Here is an 18,555-nt window from a genome sequence, read left to right as displayed (position 1 = left end):
GCGGCGCGTTGCTCCGGCAACGGTCACTTCCGGCGGCGTCATGGCGGGCACCCGGAAGTGATTCCTACTTCCGCCGGGCAGGAAGGCGGTGGAGAGGCAACATGTCTGACAACGAGGACAAGTGAGAGGGGTTCGGCCGGGGGCGGGAAGGGGAACGGGAAGTGAGGCGAGGGGCGGCGACGGCATATCGCGCCCTGGGGCGTCGGGTCGGGTCGGGCCGGGCCGGGCCTGGTCGGGGGGAGCCCATGGTGAGGCAGTCCGGTCCCGTGTGCGACGTGCGTGTCCCTCCCACAGTTTTGACGGGGACGACTTCGACGATGTGGAGGAGGATGAAGGCCTGGAGGACCTGGAGAACGCGGAGGAGGTGGGTGCCCCGTGAGCCACCGCGCCGGCCGACCCGGGCAGGCTTTGCTGGTACTTTAGGCCCGCGTTGTGGCCCAGCTAGGTGGTCGCTGGGACTGAGGAGGCCTCAGGAGCTCTTCCAGTGCCGCGGGGCCTCCGTGGTGGGCACAGCCGAGCTGCAGCGCTGGTCTGATTTTCCCAGGAGGGACAGGAGAACGTGGAAATCCTCCCCTCGGGAGAGCGGCAGCAGGCGAACCAGAAGCGGATCACTACCCCCTACATGACCAAATATGAGCGAGCTAGAGTCCTGGGCACTCGTGCTCTCCAGATAGCGTGAGTATTTTGCTCTGTATCTTGAGCGTCGCCACAGCTTCTCCTCCCTTCCCAGTGAAAGTTGCTTTCCTCCTTCCTTAAAAACTCTTGGATCTCATCTTATCCCTTTACATGACTACTGAGCTTGCAGATCACCATCTTGGTCAACATTGAAGCACATAACCATGGGCCAGTGGTCACATGCAGCCATCTCTTAGTTGCATGTGAAGTCTCTGTATTTCTCCCTGGCTAAGGTTGTAGTACTTGTGCCTAGAGAGAAAGGCATTCAGCAGCTGCAGTGAACTTCCCTCAGTCATAGGCAAAATGAGTAGGGAATGTGACAACCTGATCCTAGTAGAAACTAAGATCTTTCATAAGGGAGCCAGTGGGGGCTGGAAAACTCAGAATTGGTTTGCAAAAGCCAGTGTTGGAGGGAGGGATGCTCCATAACATCTTCAGTTGATACCACAGGGCTATAGGAATTGGGAATGGAGTAATCAATATGATATGTGTTTTAAGTGCCATTGCATTGTGGCAAGCTGTAATTTTTTTAAAGTATTTGGTATAGTGGGACCTCATGTATAATAAGTAATACCATTTAAATCCTATTTTAAGTGCTGTTAAGGCTGGCTGCTCTTAACTTCATCCATTTACCTGTCTAGACTTGTTTTAATAATAGATATAAAAAAGTTTTGTGCTTTATATAAACTGCCTTATGAGTGAGATTGTTAGGCTGTGGCAAGGTTTGTCTAAAAGCACATCTCTGAGTTTCATTTTGGTTATATCCACCCTCAAAACGATGCCTCTCCTCTACATCATTTAGAAGTTCATAGTTAGTGAGTATATCTTGCCTTAATCATCACTTTGCCAAGCTATTCTTTGCACAGTCTTCACTCTGTGAAGCTCTTTTGTGCACATTCTTTCAACTGGTAGAAGGCCAGAAAAATGGGGGAGGCAAGATGGGCCTATGCCAGGCCTTTAATCCCAAACATTCTGGCGCCTGATTCTGCATCACCTACATATTGAGACGTCGGTGCTGAACCTAGGCCAGCAGCAGCCCCCAGTGGCCTTATTCATGCATAACGTGAACTTTTTTTGCTGCCACTGTCTAATGGGCAGATATCATCACCCATGTTTGTTCTGTTGTTACAACCCTCTGCAAAATGCTTAATTTTTTCTTCCTAGAGGTAGAGTGCATCATAAATCCAGCCCCTCACTTCCCCCCAAACAAAGCTTGGAAGGTGTATCAGAATGTAAGAGATGTGCTGGAGTTGTAGGAGGCATGCTCATTTTAGTGTTTCCACCCTCTTCATTGGATTAATTTTATAACTGCTTTTCCCTCACATAGGGAGGACAGCAGAGGGTTACTAGAAGGGTGTGGATTTGACCAGCCCGTTAGCACCATCTGGTCAGCAGAGGTTGAGGGATGGGGCAAGACGAACATTCAAGTGAAAGCTCAGTCCGTAACCACTTGGGGGAATTTTCTTCCCAAAGTGCATAAAAGAACAAATCAGATTTGCCAAGGTCCCACCATCCTACTTTACTGGCCATTGTCCAGGTGACATATGTAGGCATGTGCTTAGCTGTCCCTTTTCTCTCTCTGTGTGTTTGCTCAAATGCTTGTTGATGTTCTGTCCCAGGATGTGTGCCCCTGTGATGGTGGAACTGGAAGGAGAGACAGACCCCTTGCTGATTGCCATGAAAGAGCTCAAGTAAGTCCCAGACTTCGTGGTGAGCATATTGATTTCCATAAAGCCAGCAGTCCCAGCATTTAGCATGTTATTCCAAGACAACCTTGCCTTCCCTCAATAACAGTGAGCCCTGCAGTTGCTTTCCCCCTTTTCACCTTGGGACTTCTCCACAGCTGCTCTCTCCCATCCTAGCTGCTTGTGCAACACACTGATGATGAGGAGTGCTCTGACCTCTTTTACTTTGGAGTCCAAGTGTTCTTTATTTCTATGATGAGAACCCAAGGTCCTCATCTTTCTGGAATCTGTTTAATTCCCTGAATGGAACTGATTTGAAGCAGCCCTCTGAACAGACCTGTATTCAGATGAAGTGCTGGCAAAAAAAAAAAATAAAATAAGGGTCAGGCTGCTGGTGTGGAGACCCTGTTAAGAATGTTCTTTTTTCGCACACTTGGCTTACTGTGCTTGCGGGGAGGCACATCCCTGCTTATAGAAAGATAAATAAATGCCTTCTGACTGTAGCAGAGGCAGCTTTTGCATGACCACTTTACAGGCCCACCTTTCTACAGCAGAGCTCAGTGCTGGCCCGCAGTTTGCCAACATGGTCAGTGACCTAGATCACATGCAGGTATCCTTCAGGCAGAGTAACTGGACTCCATTACTGATTAAGTCCCTGTTCTTGAACTGAATTGTCCCTCTGCTCCCCCAGTTTCTCAGTGCATTATAGTTGCTCTTGCAGCTTTTATATCTATTACAGCTCCCTTTATCATTGCCAGAAGCTCCTTAGGTCATGTTCCTGTCAGATCTCCAAGCTCAGTCTGAATTGCTTCTGGTCACGGCCTGAGCTCTAGAAAGTAAGTCAGGGTGTGACAAAGTATAGTGGCATCCTGTTTTGTGCCAAAATTCAGTTGTAATTCTTGGCATGAGGGAGCTGCTTTGCTACTGGAAAAGCAATGGCCCTGAATATGATCATTAAAGAAGTTGTATTACTTTTCAAGTTTGATACAGTTGAAACCTGATGCCCTGGTTAGATTCCAGACTGTCTGATTACATTCTGCTGACTTAAATCTACTTCCATTAAGTTAAATTGTGTTCAGCATTTTCATGCTTTCTAATTGGAAGCACTGTTAGCAGATGCTATGTTCCACCCCAGCGGCACCAGGTTTTCGTACCTGAATAGTCCCTATTTCATGTATCCTTAAAATGTAACTGGTGCTCTCAGGATGCAAAATACTCTGTAAATATCAGTTTGTTGTGAAAGTTTTCAGAATTCTGTCACTTTTGTAGTGTCTTCACTTTTGTAGTGTCTGGTGGGGAAAAATCTTCCATCGAACAAAAAATGTATTTGTTCTTCAAGCCCCTTGATTATTTTTTTCCCCTATATGTATGATGCTTGGTGGTGTCTCATAGTGAGTTCAGATCACAGGGCTCGATTCCTGCAGTAGCAACAGTGGGGTGACCTTCTGTAGGTCTTTGGTTGTTTTGAGTCTGTGGGTGCTCAGTGCTTTGCACCTACAAAACTGAGAAGGTTGTTGGGACTTCCCTCTACTATATAACACAAAATCCCTGGTGCCACACAGATCCCTCAGTTAAACCTGATGAGCTTGCTGAAGCCACTGAATGCCTCAGTTCCCATTGCATGCTGAAGTGGTATAGTGAAGGCTCTGGCATTTCTGCTCACCTCTCTGTCCTACCTTCAGAGCACGCAAGATCCCCATAATCATCCGTCGTTATCTACCAGATGGGAGCTATGAAGACTGGGGTGTGGATGAGTTAATTATCACAGACTGATCAGCCTCCAGCCATTGTTTTGGTTCTTTCCTTCTCCAGAGATGTTTCTATTTTTGTTTATATTTGTGTAAATAAATTATAAACCTCCCAATTTTAAGTTAAATGTGTTTGTGGTGGTTTTTTTTCCCCTCCCACCTTCTCTTTTCTCTCAGTCCTGTGTGTCCAAGAGAAGACTCTTCTCTCTACAAGCTTGGTCATTATGCTTTCTTTCTGTGTCATGGGCTATATTAGTAAGATTAGGGAGCCAAGTGCCATGCTTTTCTCATAGCCTTTTTTCACCTGCGAAGGCCCTGGCTTTTAGCTAGGCTAAAAACTGCAGTAACTACTTCCTCCTCCTCCTCCTCCTCCTCCTCCAGCACTGCTCCTCCCTGGTTATAGGACCGATAGCCAATTAAACTTCCGCTGTACAAAAACGGTTTTGCAGGTACTTTGGCTTCAGAAAGACTCCAGCCCTCCACCCCTTTCCCTTCTTAAAATGGGAGTGCTGGGACACCTCCATTGCTTCCCCCTAGACAGTTGGGCCTTTGTGCCCTGAGCAGGTTGCTGTGGAAACCCCCAATTTCCTCTCTGGCCGGGGCTGGCTGTGGGGCTTCTCAGGAGTATCGTAGAGCAGCTCTCATCAAATCACCTATTGTTTCCCTGCTCCTGCTGCTTATCAGAAGTGGGGATCCCCTTTCAGCGGCACTGCCCCAGCCGGAAGCACAGTCGCCACTCGCAGTCCCACCAGCTCGGTAGTTGTAGGTTCTTACTCCTTGTATAGCCATTCTCTGACACATGGTGGAACTAATGGTCCTGGGTGTGTGGGTGCTCTCAAGCCATCTTAGTTATACATACTCTAGTGGTTCTTATGGTGGCATAACAGTAGTTCAATCCTAGAGTTCCTTTAATCTGTAGTGTGATGAAAGATCAGTCATTTGTCCCCTTTAGGTACCTGCACTCTCGCCTCTGGTATCCAGGGAGGTGACATGATCAAGTCAAGAGTTGGGTGGATGCATTATAATCTGCACAGGCTTCCAGCCAGCCACTACCTGGTTTTCATTTCTTGATCTGTGTGCTCCAAGGTTCTTGCTCTGCATGAGGAAGATCTGAGCTCTTGGGCAGAACACACTGAGTCTTTCTCAATTATCTTATTAAAAAGTCCTTGTGGAATTTTTGTTTTCTTTTGTTAAAGAGAAGAAGGGGGAGGGTGCACCTCACCTATGGTTTCTGGTTTACCTTCATTTTTCTCTTTACATTAGTCCAGGGAGAATATTTCCAACTAGTTTGTGTTAAAGCTTATGCTTGTACATAAAGTGTTCATTCTCCATGCTGCATGTGTGGTCGGTGCCTGCACATGAGCATCTATGTCCCAAAGGGAGTTTATACCCACTTGCCTGGGAACTCAGCTCATATAACCAGCCACGAATGTCATTCTCTTACTGCTCCCTGTAAAAGCACCAGTCCATCCTTCTTTTGGTGTGCACAGGAAGGGCTGCTTTTGGAGGCGATAATGCAAGAGCTGAATGGGTCCCTGAGCAAAATGACAGGTCAAAGGGAATGTGGAAATGCTTGCAGGTGTGGGAAGGGGGTTGACTGAGGAGCACAAATGCTTCCTGGTCCAGGCCATCCTTACCAAGAAAAGGTTAATTTGCAGCACTGTGGCCTTCAGCCTTCTCCCCCCACCCTCCATGGAATCCTTTAATCACGTTGGTGCGGTGAAATTTCAGCCCTGAAATGGTGCCTTTGTGCAATCGTTTTGGCGTCCGCCATGGAGCGCGGGGGTCGTTTTCTTGTCCTTTTTTTTTTTTTTTTTAAATGGATTCTTTGTTCCCTACCAGCCTCCCCTCCCCAGCCTTGCATCTGTATCAGATACGATTAAAGGGATAGGGAAGGATGCCGGGCCAGCTCCTGCTAGGCTGCAGGAGGAATGGTTAACCCCTCTGTTACCAGTGGCATTCTTAGTTGTGAGGACCCTCCTAGATGAGAGGAGGCATCCCCTTCCACTAGAGAATGGTTTAGGCAGGGCCCACTTGCTTTCTTAATTTGCTTTTTGAAGAGCTGGAGGAGGGTACTCATGTGTGGTTAAGAACTTTCTTTTTGTGCTCTTCTGTTTGTCCACACCACGTCTGTTCTCTCTCCCACCCTTGTGATCAGCTCTCCTACCCCTAGCTCCACCATGGCTTCCCTTCTTCCCCGCACATGCTCCTGACCTGTTCAGCAGTGCAGTAGTTCCCTTCTGTACTCTTCCCACAGCCTGTAATTTGGGGTAGAGATTTCTCCTCCTCTCCAGTGAATGGCCACAGTCTTATTTTGCATGGAACAATTTAGCTGGCATCACCATTGTTAGACCCATTAAGCCATTCTGCTGCTGATGCTCTTGGCCTGATACCGGATTTCGTCCAAATAGTGCTGTGAGTTTTAAAAAGCTTTGAACGTGCTCCACAGTTCCTAGACATCCTGCTTACTCTACTCACCCATAAAGTGTTTAGTGAACACAAATTCACTGCATCAATCACATGCATCAGCATTGAAACACTTTGAAATCAATTTGTAATTGTTCTGGAGTCTCTGTGTTAATTGGGGTCCTACCTTGCTGCTGTTGGCCTTGAGAGATGTTCTTAAGCAGACCGATGTCTGCTGTACATTTTCTTTCCAAACATCTTCAGATAGCCTCCCAGGACCTGACTACACCCAGGACGTTGTCTTCAACAAGTAAGATGTATACATCCATTCTTGAATGTACTCTGTTTGTGTGAGTGTTTGTATTTAGCTTCTTGCTTGTGGAAGGCAAGAGGCTGGGAGGTTGAGTTTCTACAGCGAAACTAATGGTTGCTTCCAAAACACACAAGTTTATGTATGTGGGGAAATTTTTATTTGAAGGTCCATCATCTGCCACCTGGTGATGAGGTACCAAGACAAGAACCCCCATGCTCCTATTCTGGAGAGCATTAACAATCAGGCTAAGAAATTCTTGGGTGAAGCACATGCAAAACAATGGTTTTCTTAATTGCACATGATGAATCTTAGCTGAAGAACAGAAATCAGTGTTACTACATTTATCACTGATGAAATAATGAGCTGGAGTGTGAACAGAAGATGAGTTTCATCTCCGTGAAGGCGTCTGGTAAGCCAGGCAGAGTTCTGCCTGTGTCCTCTTTATGACAGGCAGAGGAATGCTGTGCACAGGATCCATGTGGTGGGATCCATCATACACTTACTGGGGAAAAAAACGAGACTTGCAGGAAAGAGGTCAAAAAACCCCAGACACGTGAAAATGAAACTTTTAAGTTTATTATTCCATATGTTTAATGCAAAGTTAATGGTGCTAGGACAGCGTAGAGACTGGGGAAAGGGAGGTGGGGGAGGAAGGTGCTACTTGCATAAATAAGGGGACAGGGCTGGAAGAGGTTACATGCGTACAAGGAGCAAACATTCTACATGATCTTTTCAGACACCACAAGGATGAGTCATCCATAGCTAAGGGAGGCAGGAAGGGCATCTGACAGTCATATCAGCAGAGGGATACAGCGGCACCGATCACAGTCCACGTTTGGTCAAAATATTTTGTCTTTCTAGACAGGAATATCCATTGGAAGGTCCCACAACATGTCTCTGCGATCAGTTGCCAGGAGTCATCTTTTCCTGCAGCAACTTTTGTGCCAGTTCACTCCCTGGCATGACAAACCACCCCAGTCCTGGATGTGACAAAGGAGAAGTAAGGAGACTGTCCTCACGCATTGGGCTGAAAAACGGAGGTTGATCTGACTGCGAGAGCTGGTCGCTTCCAGTTTGAAACCCAAAGGGGAAAACAAATTCCTTTGCACCTGAATAGGCATCTTTTCTTTACAGTCATCCAAGATTGGGTGTGTATGTACCTTGCTTAAAGCCGCAGGAGTATCTTTCCATCCTCAGCGTAGGTAGGAGGGAGGTGTTGACTGACTGGAAGACATGATGAACAAATGAGCAGGGATGCACACCCCATCAGCCTGAGTTTGGAGGGGGTATTGGAATCAACTCGGGACGTTGGCAAGTGCATAGTAGCTTTCTTGGTTCCTCTTCATTTTAGGTAGGCACAGTCAGACATGGAAGAGCAAGGACCAAGCTTGCTCAGAGGTTGTTTGGGATACTGAAGACATTAGAAAAGACTGAGATGCCAGAAATGCCAGACATAAATGAACAATATAGAATAATTGTAAGAAAGGAGGATTCACCCACAGCACCTTAATGATTTGCTGGTCCTTCCCCACCTCTCCTGCACCTCCATACATGAACACACATGCGCACACAGGCTGTGATATGAGTAACATTAAGACTAACAATGCGGTTCCTGAGTCCTACCCATTGTTCGGGCAAGACTTAAAATCTCCATGCAGGAAAGAGTGTGGGATTAAAGAGAGACAGGATGGAGAGAATAGGTGGGGAGAAAAGCTAGGATGCAGCTGTGGAAATCAGCAGGGAAGCAAGCGTAGGTTGGTCTTCCAATGGGGTTCAAGATTCATGCATGTGTGAATCATAGGTAGGACTGCTGCACGACACTGATCGCAAGGAAGCCGGCCGTGCCGTCCTCCCTACTACTCCTCCCATAACATGTTCACCAAGGCTGAGCAACAACCCTTCACCCGCAGCAGGTGACAAAGGGTTGGCTGTTGCGGCCTGTTGGAAACACTTGCTAACTCCCTGGAGCAGTCTGGGGAGGGGAAGGAAAGGACAGTCTCTCTCATTGTACAGTCCAGAGTGCGCACAACAAAACCCACCACAGACCAGTCACTCCATGTCTAGAATCCTCCTTATCTAGAAGGCCAATAAGGTGTCACAAGCCAGTCCCGTGGCCTGCGTGAAATTGGTAAAGGGCGAAAGGACGAAAAACCTTCCTCTAGGCGGGTAAGCCAGCGATAGCCGGGGTCAAGAAAGGCACTTCTGTATACTCAGTGGGTTCTGGTGGCTGCATGGCACTGAGTGACCTCGGAGTTCGGAGGCTCTTCTGCCTGTGCTGATTCTTCGGAGCCTTTCCGTCGCTGCTTCGGTCACCGTTCCCCATTCCCTACGGTCTGGAGAGAGTCGTATACACCGGTTGTTCCCAATGTGTGGGGCTATGGGACTGTGGCACGGAGGGTGCAGGGTCAGAGATGGCAGTGTAAAGGGGACGTTGGGAAGGTCCCATATAGGAGAAGGCAGAGTAGAGGCCAGAGGCTTGGCTGGAATGGCTGTAGTAGGGTCCTGAAGGCTGGTGGTCCGGGTAGTCAAACTGTGGCCTGGAGATGGAGGGGAAGGCCGAACCGTAGTGGGGCAGACTCAGGGATGTGTAAGCTATCTGGGAGGTGGATGGCTGGTCGGTGTAGTGACCTCCAGGGGCGGACCCCTCCGTTTTCACCTGGGCCTTGGAGTCCACCACCGATGAGGTGGCAGTGGACAAGGAGACTCCATGCTGCTTGGAGATCCAGGCAGAGTGTCCGCTGGCTGCAGCCAGGGCGCTCCCAAGGCCGTAGCCAGCAGCCGCCGCTGCCGCATAGCCCCCAACATGGCCTGGGTGGCCAGCGTGTCCGTTGGGTGGAAGGTATTGGTCAAATTCATTGACATCAAAGGTCTCCATGTTGGACATCACTTCATGGCTGATCTCCCCGATGTCCACATTGCCAAAGTCAATGTGTGGCTTTCCCCCTTCCCCCAGGGAACGCCCTTCTCTTTTGGAGTCGGCTTTGCCTGCCTGCAGCTCGGTCTTAGGGGTGGTAGGAGGTGTGGGGGGCCCATGGCTCTGACCTGCAATGTAAAAAACATTTTGAGGAGGAAAGAGAGAGAAGAAATGAGTTACTGCTTTGTGCCTGGGCTTTATACACATGCCGGCTACACTCCTCCCAGCATGCCAGCAACTGGAGACTTCAGTGGAGGGAGAGAGAAATAGCCAACCAAAACCAAACCTTTTTATATCATGTAGAAAAAGAGGGAGGGTGCAACAATACCTTGCTTGACCACAGGAATGCAAGTGCCCTTGAAACTCAGGCATGTCCCTATACTGCTGACTCCAGCAGAGTCTGTTGGGTCATGAGCAAGGTGTGAGATATATCACTAAGGCTTTCACTGTGATGACTCGTCTGTTTTTTGAGCCTCTGAGTTGGCTGTAATCTATCAGTAGGTTCATGGAGACCTGGAACTTACCTGAGGAATGTTCTGGATGACCATCGGACATGGGCGACCCTTCGCCGGGATGCCTGTGATCCAGGTGGGTGTTTTTGTAGTGGGCCTGGATGGCGGCAGCCCCGCCAGCCTCCCCTTCCACCTGGCCTTCGCCCTCACCCTGCGTGGCCTTGCCGTTTTTCCGACGGCGGGGCTGGTACTTATAATCGGGATGATCCTTCTTGTGCTGCATCCTCAGCCGCTCTGCCTCTTCGATAAAGGGCCGCTTGTCGCTTTCGTTCAACAGCCTGCAGAGGCCACGGTGGTAAAGAAGAGAAGAGGGGAAGGAGAGGGGCAGGTACGTCAGAAAAAAAAACCACCTGTACACAGCATCGTGGGACACAGCATGTAAATCCAGATGTGAGGGTGTTGCCCCATTGAGGGTATTTTCCAGAACAACAGGGAGAGCTTGGAAGTGTTTCAGTGGAGACAGCAATGTTCTCCTCCTCATCATTAATTATTAAGCCCTGACACTGGTTGCTCCCAGCGCTGGGTCCCCCTTCACCAGCTGCGTGATGCTTCTCACCTTAGTAAGTTCAAGACCCTCTTTTACGTTGCCCAAAGGCAAAGCGCAGCCTTTCATAGCCTTGTAAAATAAGGCTGGACAAGCTGCTTTCAAAGACTTTGGGCAAATTAAAGGTAGTTGGGATCATCCTTTGGCCTAAGGTACTGTGGCACACCCTTGCTACCTGTCGCACTGCCTCCTGAATGTCTCTTGTTCTTCCCCAGACTGTGTTTATTCCAGTTTAACTTCCCACCCTTCCATAGGCTCTGCTCCAAGTTTGGGGCTCTACTGAGCACTAATGGCAGCAATTGCTGTTGGCTCCACAGTACTTATGTTGCTTCGTGGAGCTTGCTGGGCCTTTAAGCATCTTGCAATATCCTAGAAGGGAATTAAAGAAAATTTTGAAAAGGAGAAACAGTGTATTCTGCTATTCCTGGAGCTCCTGCTCACCAGACATGCATAATGCAAAAGGCTGAAGCACAAAGGACCAGCCCTTCTTGAACTTAGCCGAGCAGTTGTAAAAAATTTAGCTGCTACATTGCTAGCCTTGTAGAAGTAAAGCTTTGGTCTCTGGATGAAAGGCCCTGCAGAAATATAAGCTCCTTCTCTGTATTCCTGCCAGATCATGGGCTGCTCTAGTTAAGATAGGCTCTCCGAAGAGAGAATGGCAAAATGTGCGGGCAGGATGGCTCAGAGCACTTGAAGATGAGATCAACCTCATTGCTCAAGCCTTTAGCAGCATCTCGGTTGGAAGCACTTCAGTTTCATTTTATGATTTTCCCCTCAAATATTCTCGTGACTCAATGTCATCCTGCTTCCAGCCAGAAGCCAGTGCTCTCAGAAGGGACCGGTCTTCCCGTGACTTGCAACTCCAGTAGCCATTAGAAATGGCAGGGCTCCCAAACGGCAAAAAATATTCCACTTTTGAGATGTCCACACCTTTTTCTCCCCAACAAAAGAACTACCTGGGGCTGGGGCTGTGCCAGCACCTTGGTACCACTGAAGCCCTCAGCACTAAAATGTGACCAGTTCTGTTAAGCTGTAGGCACTGAGGAAGATACAAAGGCCTGAACTGGCCTGAAAAACAAGACAAAGAGGAGGCGTGGTTCAAGAAGTACACGGGTAAATCTGGTGGGGGATCAAAGGGGTCTCCAGCAAGTAATGGATTGGTTCCTAAGAACCCCTTTTCCCCCTGCTTCTTGTGCATCCTCTCAGCCAGCAGCCAGAAGGTGTGTGGCATGGGCTGGAGCCCGTTATGGTGCTGACCTGGGTTCACTCCAGGCAGCCTGAGCAGGTCACAGCCGCACACCACATTCCTCCACTGCCTTAATCCCAGAGATTAAAGCAATTGAGCCTCCGTGAATCCAACACCGGCTTTCCTGTCTCTCCTCCCGCCACCATACACCATGCTCACACGTCCCAGAGGGCCCTAATCCCTCAGCTGCTCCAGACAGCCCTCCAAGGTGCCCTAAGGGACGTCATGGCCAACCCTTGTAGGCATCGTGGACTGGGAGGCGGCCTTGCCTTGGCAAAACCTTCATCCTTGCAGAATGCCCTCTCTCCACAGGAGATGAAAAATAGAGGCAAAACCTGCAGTCTTGCAACCTGGGATGCTTCACTACTAGGCAGCCAGGCTCCAGCATCCCTGCACTCCCAGCCGAGATGGTGGTAAAGCTAATAAGATGCTGTGGTTGAAAATGAAAGATCTCTTTCTATGTGGGCACCTCTCAGAGCGAGAGGGCTGTAGGCTGCACAGTCAGCTTTGATCTGCATGGTGAGCTCAGAGCAGAGCCTCCCATGGAGACCAGAGCTCAGCCTCCCAGATCCGTCTTGTGGATGGCATGAACCAGAGCTGCTTGAGGCTATGCAGGACTCAGATCCCTGCCCTCTGAGCTATGCCTGAGTGCTGCGCCTCCTCTCCCCTTGACAGCAGCCCATGGGCAGTGCCACCAGCAGGACAGCAGCAAGTCCTCTCCCGGTGTCTTTGCCTTCTCCTTTCCAAGGCTGCCTGCTCCCTCCTCCCTCCTGCTGGGATCAGAGCTCAAATCGGCTTTAACAAAGTGAAACTGGTGCGAGCAGGCAAAGGCCAGGAGATTTGGGGGGATTTGGATTTCATTTGCTTCCTGCCCTCCCCCTCCTGCCCCCCACGCTCCCCCAGCCATAATGCAAAGGAATCTCGCACGGGCAGAGAAGTTATGGATCACAGAGCAAAGCCCTTCATGGGGCTTAACCGAGCCCTTGCCACCCTCCCCAAACCTGAACGCTCACCCCTGAGACAAGGGGAGAGGGGCAAGCATCCAGTGCCCCGCTCCGGGAGGAGAAATAAGGGCGAGAATCTTTCTGCCCGCCTCTTGCAGCCGCCTCTTCTGCCGCCTGCCATTGCACCGCACTGCGTGCCAGGCGACCGGCTCGGTGGCCAGAGGGCTGACCCTATGCCGGGACTCAGCTGCCGATGAGTCAGTGTAGTGACGGTGTTGGGCATCGGGGCTGATGCAAGGCAAGGGCTGGCTGGGAGCAGAAAGCAGAAAGCTCTCCTACACGTCCGCAGCCCCGGATTTTGTGGGCATGACCCTATTCCCTGGGTGCTGCCTCCTCCATGCAAAGATCCCTCTGTTGGCTCCCCTCACTCCTCCCTACTGAGCCTTCCTCCCCTTCTTCCCATGCCTTGTTTGTTTTCCAGAGGTGGTGCAGGCTGGCATTTTGGCTGAGAGTCATGCCGACATTTTCAGCAGCCGGCCTCCATTTGAGAGCTGCTCCCTGTCCCACCCCGAGGAAGGAAAGCAGCCAAGGCGAGATTTCATGACTGTTGAGCATGAAAACCCTCTCTTCTTCTTTTTCAGTACATTTGGTTCATCAGCTACACCCCTCGTGCACCCTAAGTGGGTACAGACTGGGGAAGACGGATGGGGCCATAAGCTCCCTGGCACTGCAGTTGAGGGCCAGGCAGGTAGCATGGCCGTCGGGGCATGTCCTGCAGCCCTTCCCAACAAGGGCTGGGCCCATGGAGGACATGGTGGTGGCACAGAGCCGGGGTAAATGCCAGGCTTAAAAAAAAAAAAAAGCCTGGGCCATTGCAGCCCATTTTGCAGAGGAGCACGTGGGACGGCACTGGGGTTATCGCTCAATCTGCTAGCTGCCTTTCAAGGAGATTTCCCAGCCTCTGCCGTCCCCACCCAACGCTGATCGCTGGGGACATGCTTAGTTTAATGGTGGTCTGCAGGCAGTCTCCATGCTCACCAGCGTTTGTCTGTCTGCCTAATGTGCCCTTTGCCTGTATAAACTCAGAGCAGCCCACGTGGAAATATGTATCACCCACATTTTCCAAAGCAACTAGAGTTGTAGGCTGTAGAGTTTGGGTGGTCACGTATGCCCATCCTTACAAGGTAGCCACCCTTTGCAGGGACCCTCATCAAAAGTTTGAGATAAAGCTGTCCAGAGCTCAGCCTGGCTGCTCGCAATTGTACTGGTGTGTAGGAACTGTACCTTGGGGGCAGCATAGATGAGGGCAGTGGGAACCTCAATGGAGGAAGACCCAACCATACTGTGGCTAGAAGGTGAGGCTCGGGGCTACTATCCTGGTAACTTTTGTGGACTGATATTTCTCCCCAGCCTCACAGAAAGACATTATGCATGTAGTCCTATCCACGCCAGACACCAACTGCATCCATAACCCAGTTTACTCTGCTGTACAATCTGCATAGGGGCTGACATGGCTCAGAGATCCGCAGCCTGCTCTAAGGACAGCCAGAGAGGAGATACTGGTTCAAGCAAAGCAGCCGGGTGCCAAACCCAGCAGCACAGAACAACCCCAGGCCTGATCCCGCAAGCTTCTCTAGCTGACCCATGCTCCCTGGCCACATGGTGCCCTAAGAAACACCCAGAGACCCTGACCTTTGTCTGGCAGCAGTGTTCCCCTGCTCCGAGTCCCATGTGGCCAGCAGCAGGAGCTGTGCCCTGGGAGCAGGGAGGCAGTTGGGTGCATGAATGCGGCCACGGGCTGGGGGCTGTCTCCCTGTGCTCCGAGTGCGATACCTATGGAGGGTTTCACTGCTCTGCTATATTTTCAAGAGTGTCCAGAGGGAGGCCGTTGCTCTAAAATCTGGCAATATTTTGCAATAAAGGAATGATACCTTGAAATAACACTTTGGGAACAAAAGAGGTGGTTCCCCACACACACACACAGTTTCACAGCCTGGAGGCTGGCAGCAGAGCCCCGGGGTGGGAGCAAGAGCCGTGGTAAAGGGAATGGAAGGCAGCGGAGAACAAAGCGGGGAAGATCATCAGATGAGAGATCCACAATCATGCCCTGCCTTTGACTTCCCAAAGAAATTCCTTTGCTGGGGTTATACTAGACGCTGATGGGTCAGGGTAAACAGGCTCATGTAGCAAAGGGAGAAGCTAATGCCCAAAGGCTCAGTTCCTTGTGAGCAAGGAGGTTTGAAGTCACAAGGAGACCTTGGTATCAGCTGCTGGACGGGGAGTGTTTTGCTTCTGCTTGGAAAAATACCTCTTGGCCCACCCAAGGTTGAGGGCTTCCTCCATGAAATGCCATGAGGGCAGGAGAGAGAATGAGAGACCCCATTTTCCATGAGCCTTGGTTTGCGTTGGTTGGTGCAAGGTGAGGAGGGGATGGTGCTGGGGACTTGTGGCGGAAAGTATTTATTTACAGATTGATGAGGTTATCAGCAGAGACCTTCAGATAGGAAAGAAGTGGCACGGTCAGCCTGACACGCTTGGCTTGGGCATGACGGCTCTCTGCACATCCTAGGGCTGGCTGCAAGAAATCAAGGCAGCCTGGTGGTCTACCGGAGGAAGGAGGATTGGGTTGGGGAGGGTACGTAAAGGACCCGGGGATCCACACAAAGCCAAAATGAAAATGGGCACAACAAACTGGTGGGGCCAGAAGGACGAGTGTGTGTGTGCTGGCGAGAAGGGAGAGCGTCTCGCTGAGTGCAAAGTGAGATGGGGACGGTTTGAGCCAACATATTGCAAGAGAACCTGTTAAGGCTGGGACTGTTGCAGGTCTCTTACTTTCTGCTAAGCCTCAGCCCCCCTTTCTAGCAGGGTCTCTCCTTGTCCATCTCGCTGCACCTGCATGATCTGCCAAAACTGGCACCGTCCTGGGAAGGATGAGCGTGGGGCTCCAACTGCATGGATCCCTTCCCCCAACCTTCCTCCTTGGCCGTAACTTGGTTTCACGCTTGCTTTGCAGCACTGCATGGAAAATAACCCCTGTTGACATTGGGATCCGAGTTCAAACAGGCTTGAGGCAGCCACTAGTGAGTTAAGTTGGATGGGGCTCAGCCTGGCTCCTGCTAGTGCACAACTTGGCCCAACAGAGAGGGTGAGCCAAGAAAACAAGATCTTAGTGAGAAACATGTGGAAAGGGCAGCTGCCCAGGGTGGAGGTGAGCTTTGCTGAGGAAGCCTTCACTACATCCAGCCACCACTCTTGCCCCAGACACCAACCTTGCCTCCTGTGAGGGGGCTCCCTACAGGGAAGGAATTTCCTCAAGGGACACCCTTTCCATCCTACTAAGTCTCCATCCTTTCGCCTGACCACACAGCCCTCTCCAGGACACCTCCAGACCTCAGCCCTCGCACTCCCCCTCCGCCCGCCCGCTCTTACCTCCAGAGCTTCCCCAAGGTCTTACTGAGCTCAGCGTTGTGGAGGTGCGGGTACTGGTCAGCCAGTTTCCTCCGGGCAGCCTGTGCCCAGACCATGAAGGCGTTCATGGGCCGCTTGACATGGGGTTTGCTCTTGTTACTTCCATTGACCCGGACGGGCATGGGTACCAGGGTCCAGTCATAGCCGCTTAGCACCTGGCTGACCGCCTCGCGGATACACACCGGGAACTTGTCGTCATCTGCCTCTGAGTCTTGCTGTTCCTTCTTGACCTTCCCCATCTCCCCGTTCCCAGAGCCGGCGAGGTGTGGGGAGTTGTCCGACGCCATCGAGGGTCCTGGTGAGAGGCAGTGGTGATCTTCAGACCCCACTGGGCTCATCTCCACCTCCGAAAGATCTTGGTCATCAGCCATCGTCACTCTCAAGCCCTATCTCTCTTCCTTCTTGGTGTCCTTCTTCTCACTGGGGAAGGGAGGGAGGAAGACAAAAACAAAGGAAGGAAAGGAAAGAGGGGGGACAAAGAGAGAAAAGGAGAAGAAACCACCAAATCTGAAAGGGACTCCAAGCTCTCCGAAGAGCTGACCACGAGACAGGGGCCGCTCGATAAAAGCGCAAGCAAAGCAACTGCTGTGCACACCACAAAACCCGTGATCGATGGGGGTGGGGATGGGTCGGGCCCCCTGATTAATTGGGATATCGCTCCCTATCTCTGCAATCATCTGGAGCTGACATGTGCGGATGGGCCTGCGGCAAGAGGAATAAGGGGGGCTGGGGACCTGAAAGGAGAGAGACATGGACTGTCCTGCCTGGTTGCAGCTCCCCACGGGGACTGGGGTGGTGGGGACAGCTGCAAAACTTGTGTGGGTAAGTGCCCCTTTCTTTTGAAGAAGTGCGGTGAAATGCCAGCGCAGTGCCCGGGGGGAGGTATGGGAGGGGGAGCGCTGGCACCATATCGATAAACCAGAAGGGACCTATATCCCAGCTACCGGGGAAGCCAAGCAGGCAGCACCACCAGGCAGGGAACCAGCCCGGGCCCCGAATCCGCACCCGGAGACCCTGATCCCGGCTGTGGGAAAGTACTTCTGCAGGGACACCCCATCTCTCACCCTCCTCTCGCAGCTCATAAACCAAAGACTTAAAATACATCTACACTGCATCCCCAATACACTCCTGTCTACATGTATGTATGCATACTCACAGTCACATATATAGATATATACACACACACAGATACAAACACAAACCAAGTTTAACTTTGAGACAAGCTAAGGCTTCGGGTTGCCTGCCCCACACACTCCTCCTCTCTCCTGTCTGCAGTCACCTCTAAAAGTCCCTGCCGCCGTGCAGCCGTTCCCCCCTTGGAGAAAGAAACACTCTGAAAATAAAGGCCTCTCTATTTCCCCCATCCAGAAATTTAAAAGAAAGAAAGAAAGAAAGAAATTTAAAAAGAAGTGATAGAAAAGCATGACTTTCTTAGCTGAAAAAGAGCCAATGCAGAGCAAGGGCTGCTATCCCTCCAGTTTCAGAGGGTGACAGGGACCCTCACTGGGGAAATCAAAAAAAGTAAGAGAAATTAGAGGGGAAAAAAGCACGAGCGAACGTGTGCATGTGTGAGAGCGAGCTCAGGTAGTAAAACTTACGTGGCTGGCCGGTGTGCTGGGCAGATCCTGTGAGGGCTGTGATTTGTATCCCAATAGCCCCCCTGTTCTCTCTCCCAGCCCCAGCGGCTTTGGGGCGCGCGGCACAGGGAGGCTCTCAGGCGAGTGCCATTCCTAGAGGGAGGCTTGGTTTTTACTAATACCCCGGCTGGATGTCTCTAGCTGGCTTTGCTGCTTAGCACCGGGGGAGGGAAGGGCGGAAGGTGGAGCCAAGCACTCCTCAGAGCCAGAATATGGTCGGTCAGGGACAACAGGGAGGGGACGCGGGCAGCCCCCCACCCCACCTCGGCCACTGGCACGATCCCCTCTTTCCCCCAGTGCTGTCTTCTTCACGAGCATCGCCGGCGTTGGGCTGCTCTCGGCGGTGTGATCACCCCAGAGATGGTGCTGGAGGATTCAGCCCCAGGGAGTTTGGGGTGGCTGGGTGCTGGAAGGGCTCTGAGGTGGTTTGGGGAGATGGGTGTGCATGCCAGGACTGGGATCC

At 51.0% G+C, this 18,555-nt stretch overlaps 2 protein-coding genes across 2 annotated transcripts; one reads left to right on the top strand and one right to left on the bottom strand.

The window, feature by feature from the left end:
• Positions 1-82: 82 nt before the first annotated feature.
• On the top strand, positions 83-4,236 carry POLR2F (RNA polymerase II, I and III subunit F). Its single transcript, XM_082480449.1, has 5 exons — positions 83-121; positions 295-364; positions 545-675; positions 2,295-2,366; positions 4,043-4,236. Exons 1-5 carry the CDS (start codon positions 102-104, stop codon positions 4,131-4,133), a joined length of 384 nt encoding a protein of 127 aa, XP_082336575.1. The 5' UTR covers positions 83-101; the 3' UTR covers positions 4,134-4,236.
• Positions 4,237-9,153: 4,917 nt separating this feature from the next.
• On the bottom strand, positions 9,154-18,109 carry SOX10 (SRY-box transcription factor 10; the record flags this gene model as incomplete). The annotated part of the gene is made up of 4 exons (XM_082498352.1): positions 18,054-18,109; positions 16,417-16,875; positions 10,266-10,531; positions 9,154-9,869 (listed from the first exon to the last, which is right to left on the bottom strand). Exons 2-4 carry the CDS (start codon positions 16,824-16,826, stop codon positions 9,154-9,156), a joined length of 1,392 nt encoding a protein of 463 aa, XP_082354478.1. The 5' UTR covers positions 16,827-16,875; positions 18,054-18,109.
• Between the last annotated feature and the right edge of the window lie 446 nt (positions 18,110-18,555).

The sequence above is a fragment of the Vanellus vanellus genome, assembly GCF_965231255.1.
Source record: "Vanellus vanellus genome assembly, chromosome: 1".
Classification (NCBI taxonomy): Eukaryota; Metazoa; Chordata; class Aves; order Charadriiformes; family Charadriidae; genus Vanellus; species Vanellus vanellus.
This window is presented reverse-complemented; position numbering and strand designations above follow the sequence as displayed.